General features: G+C 29.3%; 1 protein-coding gene across 13 annotated transcripts in view; it reads left to right on the plus strand.

Annotated features, from left to right (window-relative positions):
- Nucleotides 1-6,393, plus strand: part of LOC109593978 (uncharacterized) — an 86,169-nt gene extending 79,776 nt beyond the window's left edge. For 12 of the 13 annotated variants that reach the window (XM_049964805.1, XM_049964806.1, XM_049964804.1 and 9 more), the window contains 3 exons: nt 361-666; nt 4,339-4,832; nt 5,185-6,393. In XM_049964805.1, coding sequence (XP_049820762.1) covers nt 361-666; nt 4,339-4,832; nt 5,185-5,353 — 969 coding nt within the window. In that variant the 3' untranslated portion in view covers nt 5,354-6,393. The remainder of the gene's footprint in view (nt 1-360; nt 667-4,338; nt 4,833-5,184) is intronic. The other variant, XM_049964813.1, reaches the window with a different exon arrangement.

The raw sequence follows: 6,393 nt of genomic DNA on the forward strand, positions 1-6,393 counted from the left end.
AGTTAGTCTAATTACATGTAATTCATTCGAAGAGAACGCAATAAAAAACTGTTGGTGAACGTAAATTGAGTTTTCATAATACGAGTAATCGTGCCCTCGATTGCGGCGTAATTTGGTGTTGTTTCGAAAAAAACGGAATTTCACCGTGAAGTTACTTTACTAAATCACGTGTCGCTTATGAAAATGCACTTTAGTCACGGCCGACCAATAATTAATTGAGTGATTTTATTGGATATTGCTTCGTAACTATAACTAAACTTGTTTTCTTCCCATCATTGATTTTAAGTAGTATTTGCCTACGACAGTTCACAGTTCTAAAATTGCCAATAATATTTCGTTAACAACGTCCGGACGTTTCAGGAGCTGCAGGACATGAACAGCCGCCGGCACACGGACAACTTCATCCCGTCACAGAAGTCGCCGATCGCGCTCAACCGCTACGACGACTTTGACGAAGTGGCGCCGGGCGGCGGCGTGAAACCGCGCCCCCGCTCGCCCGAGCCCAGGCTCTTCGCCCGGGCGCTCTACAACTTCGTCGGTCAGACGGCGCGGGAGCTCACCTTCCGCAAGGGCGAGATCATCCACGTGAGGAGGCAGATCGACAAGAATTGGTACGAGGGCGAGCTCAACGCAATGGTCGGGCTCTTCCCCGTCAATCACGTTGAGGTTGGTAAAAATAATTTAACGAGTGATGATTTACCGGATGATTTTGTTTCGTAAAACTCAAAAATCTAGAGCAATAAGCAGTCTACAAAAAAATACTTAAATTATCAACATTCAATAGTTCTGCCCGCAATTCTGTAGTGCACCCATCTTTACACCGCAAGTGGGGTGTGGATTACATTGAAACTTAAATTAAGAACCCCTATTTTGATAGTTGTTTAAAATCACGACTCCACCTACTGAGAACCTAACCTAACCTAACCTAACCTACCATAAAAAATTGAAAAATTGAGCTATTGACAAAACCTTATTTTTTTCAGAAAGTTTATCAATTTTAAAATATTTTCATAATAATTGAAAATATTCTATTTTTGATGAACTTTCTGAAAAAAAAAAGATTAGGTTCGGTTTGATAAGGTTAGGTTAGGATACAGGATAAAAAAATTAATAATAATAATAAATGAAATAAATATTTCAATGAATAAACACAAAAATCAGTGTTGTTCAAATTTAAAATTAAATTTGTTTGATTTTTTTTTTAATTGAGTTCTTCATCACCCCTAAAAATGAAAAATATTGATTTTTTTATTTATTATGATAAAAATTGTTAAATGTTCAAAAATTCTTAAAAAATTGAACATTATCGACAATTTTTTATTCTTTTGAAAATATGCTATTTTTAATAAACTTTTTTAAAAAAATGGGCATATATTATAAAAAACTGCAAAAATCAGCATTTTTTCAAATTTAAAATTAATTATTATAATTAATATTATTAATGCGTCGAATAATAAATTATTTTGAAAAAACTATATATGAAAAAATGTCGTTTTTTCGATTTTTTTATAGTCAGGTGAACCCGTGATTCTAAGCAATTATCCCTATTTTACACAGAATCGAATTTTCTAGCTAAAAATTAAATTAATAAAATTTGATAATAGATAGTGGTGTGGGTACTCATTTTTTTATTATGGAAAAATACGCTAAAATATTGTCATTAATGTAAAAAATTGTTTTAGACAAATCTTACAAATTTTTAACTATAAAAATCGAAACGTGTTTCTATTTCATATTTCAAAATTACCCCTATTCTTCCTGACAGGTGGAGAAAGAATACTAATGTTAACACTAGTGTATTCCCCTTGCAGAATTATTTAAATTTGATTACTATTAATTTTGCAAAGTATATATTATTGGAGATGTTGAAAAAATTACCCTATATAAAGTAACTTACCCATATGTCTTCTAGACAAATATCTAACCTTGTAATAACTATAGAAAACCCAGATTACAACTTATAATAGAACCAATATTAAGATTAATATTAATAAAAATAAGCAAAATTCTTATCATTAAAAATTCTTTAATTGGTTATATTTATAACAAAAATATCCTAAATAACTTGAACCACCAATCATTTACCAAATGTTTTATTGCCTTATAAAAATCACAAAGAAATAATTTTTATTATATACTATTTCCTTCTTCCTTAAATAACATTTTAAATACAATGCTATTGCTCCTGCTCTACCTAGTAATAATTTGCCAATATTTTACATTTTATTGATGACATTTACTGTTTCAGAAGAAATTCTTTTCAGTAGTTGCTTTTATGAATGTAAGACCCTATTTTAGAATTTCCATAATAATTACAAATATATTTTATGTCCTTAAACAAGTAAATTGTACCGATAAAAAATTGTAAATCCCAAAATATTGTTAAATATTGATATAGCAAAAACGTCACAGTTTTATAGCCGTAATCTAAAATACGTAGTGTCAATAAAGTGCGTTTTAAAATAATTTGCAAAACTGACCTCAATTCATCTAAGAACTGGAAGAATCTGGTCATAAACTTTAAAGTGCACTCTACATAAATAGACAAAACTGTGATAGGCGTTAATAACAACTGTTTCATCATTATGATATCAAATACAGAAAAAAGTTGATAAATTGTAATAATTAAAAATATAAATACTTAAAAATCTAAAACTGTAGAAACATAAAGGATAAGTTGTTTCTTTACTGTAAAATGATAATTTTATCTCTTATTTATATAGTTACTTTTATTACAAATTATCGAAAATTGTTTATAATTTTCTATGTAACAAAGAAAATTGGAATTTTTTTCAAAAAAAATTAATTGAATATCTTAGGTATGATTCTAATGTAAAATCTCATGTATAATCGAAATCTTTACAAAAATTTATTCTATTTTTTATTTCAACACTCCGTATAGTTTGATGTAAATAGCATATAATTATTAATTAAAATCTTATTTTGAACTAATTTTTATAAAATTCGGTCAATTTAAAAGTAATTTCTAAAAAATTCTAGCCATGGTCAATTTTATATGGAGTGAACTATTTATATAGTATTATACTAGGATGAATAATTAATTTAATTTGATCGATTCAAACTCTTTGTCAAAAACTCTTATCTTGTGACATGTCAGAAATAAATGCAGCTTATCATTTGACCTCTTCCATCAGTTACTTAATATCAAGTACATTAAGATTTCATAGACTCTTGTTGCATCATTTAGGAATAAATTATTAATCAGATTGGTTAATCTTTATAATTTTATTATGTAACTAACCCATTCATCATTTTTTTTATCATGAAAAGAATTGTTGTAATTGAATGATCATTTTTTATCATCAAAGGAATTGTTGTAATTGAGTGATTTACAAGCAATAAAAAATATATTTTAAATTGATTATTTCCAGAAAATAAGTAAAATGATTTAAATACCTTTTGTTTATAACTTATATAGATATTAACATATTATTTTTTATATTTTTAAAAAATATGAATTTATCAAATACACTTGTTTCTTCAAATATTCAGTCAAAGGTTGTTTTTTTTTAAAAAAATTTACAAAAAAATTACGCAAATTATTATTTTAAGATATTCTCTATAAATTATTACATACCAAAAATGTTTATAACTTATATTCAAAAAATAGATATTTTTTTAATTATTAAAGTTAAAATATGAACAACTTCAAAACTTTATGTAGTAGTCACTTTAATACTATTTAAAAATTAAATTTCATATTTTTAAATTAAAATTAAAAAAAATAGCATGGAAGCGGATTCAGTAGAATTCACTTACTTTTATTACACACTCGTTAAATTGAAATAAATTATATATTATAGTGACTTATATATATATATATATATATATATATATATATATATATATATTATATAACTATCCATTTATCATTTTGTTTTGTCATGAAATACTATTTTATAATAAATAAATTTTATTTTATTAATAAAAAGTAATGAGTAAAAATTGATCAAACTCATTTTTTTTCATGTTGTCATGTTTAAATAAATTTATACAAATCATTTTTATTTTTTATTTTATTTACAATTTTTTATAGTTTTTATTTTAATTTTTTCTCTAATTTTCAAAAACAGCAAAGGGAACTCAACAGTTGTAACACAGCTCAGCAAAAAAATATTTTTTTTCTTTAATTTATATTCAATTCAAAAATTTTATATAACTTATTAAAAATAAACGTTCTGAAAAAAGTTTTCCATTTAGTCAATTTTTTATAGACTTAATTAAGTTGACTAAAAAAAATTGAAAAGAAAATTGACGAATTTAGGATAGTATTAGCATGTATTACCACACATAATAAAAACAATTGATATTTTCCAGATCATCCCGTTCGACGCGCCGAAAACGGTCGCACCCACCGCCCGCAAGTCGTACGAAGGCCAGGCCCGAGCCAAGTTCAACTTCGTCGCCCAGACCCACCTCGAGCTCTCCCTCGCCAAAGGCGAACTGGTAACGATAACTCGTCGCGTCGACGATAACTGGTACGAAGGCAAGATCGGCGGTCGCAAGGGCATCTTCCCCGTGTCCTACGTGGAGGTGCTTATCGATCCGCACGATCCGCCGCCGCCCAGCACGAAACCGGTGGCGTCGCCAGCCGCCCATTCGATCCTCCTCAACGGTTCGTCGCAGGGCAAAGAGTCAATGGGCACGCACTCGTACGTGCCCACCCTGCCCAATCCGCAGCTGACCGCCACCACCTACCAGGCGAAGCCGGTGCAGATCACGGGCAGCGGCACATACGGCTCGCTCAACAGGTACATGAAGAATCCTGTCAACCAGGCACTACACATCGAGACACAGTCCGAACCCACTCCGTATGTATTTTGTTCATACTAGAGACTTTATAGGTTTCTGAATGACAAAACACAGTTTTATTCGATTTATTGGGCCATTTTTCTAATTAATGTTTTGAAAAAAATTTAAAAATTCTTCAGCCTATTTTCATTCTCTTTGGAAATATCCAATTTCAAAAGTTATGTAATTTATTTTGTCAAAACAAAATTGGAATATTTTCAAAACATATTAAATTAAAATAAGTTGTGCATATCTTTGTTATTATTGCTTAAAACATTTCGAAAAACACCAAATAACAATTACAAATACTGTTACAACATTTACATTAATTAACAAAACTATTTTTGGCTAAATAAATGTTTTTTGTTTCAGTTATCGAGCGTTGTACAAGTACAAGCCCCAGAACGACGATGAGCTGGAACTCATGGAAGGAGACACGGTGTTCGTGTTGGAAAAGTGCGACGACGGTTGGTACGTCGGGTCCAGCGAGAGAACCGGAGCCTTCGGCACCTTCCCCGGAAACTACGTGGAGAAAATCTAGCAAATCAAATGAACTCGTTGATTTTTTTGTTTTTATTTTGTATGATTACGTTTGAAAAATTAACTGTTAAAATTCAAAATTGACTAACACACATTTTCACATGATTTTAGTGTTTTGGCCTGAACGCAGATTTGTCCTACTTACAACAAGAAAAGTTGATGAAAACTTAAAAGTTAAACACAACTATGCTAACAAACAAACCATTGCCATAGAATTTAATGTACTTTGTGAAACAATTTTGTGGCCACTTCAAAAATAAATAGCTATTTTTATACTTTTTAAACAGAGTGTTTTAGAATTTATAGATTTAGTTTTGAAATGGTCGCTGAATTTTTCAAATACTCTCTCTATTGTAATTATTAAGCTTGTAGAATAATTTGTAAAAAATAGTTTATATATTATAAGCATCTAGTCATTAGCCAAATAATTTATAGATTTAGGTTCGAAACACAAACCAAAAATGTCCCAATAAAGATATTTGTAGGTCCTGTTCATGGAACTTAGCAAATTTAGTGTATTTGAAATTGTTCTTCCACACAAGATAATTTTAATGATCAAATTCATTAACATATCAATTATGATCACTCGTTTGAAAAGGTATCGGACAAATTTTAGACTAAGATAAACAGATAATCAATAATGTTTTTGTCTGTTATTGTTAAATAAAATATATAGTCACTTGATCGTGTACTGGTAGATTGTATGTTAACTGTTTTACATAACAAAAAACTACTTCAACTTCAAAGCATTTGTGAAACATATGTATTGTCTTCGGCGTTCTGGATTCGAATTTCATTCTTGGAAATTTGATCCAGATTTCTTTTTACATGTAGATATTTATAACGTGTTCCTGCGTTTTGATCCCCCCATTATACAAGACTTGATCCTAGGAGTGCCTTTTACATACAATACCTAACATTATAATTGTTATTATTTACTGCATTCATAGTTTATTTACACTCTAGATGAAGTGAATATGCTTAAAAATTGTCACTTATGTTTATTTATAACATTGTTTTACATTAAAATATAACGTTTCA

This window comes from Aethina tumida, chromosome 3 (assembly GCF_024364675.1).
Source record: "Aethina tumida isolate Nest 87 chromosome 3, icAetTumi1.1, whole genome shotgun sequence".
NCBI classification, from domain to species: Eukaryota; Metazoa; Arthropoda; class Insecta; order Coleoptera; family Nitidulidae; genus Aethina; species Aethina tumida.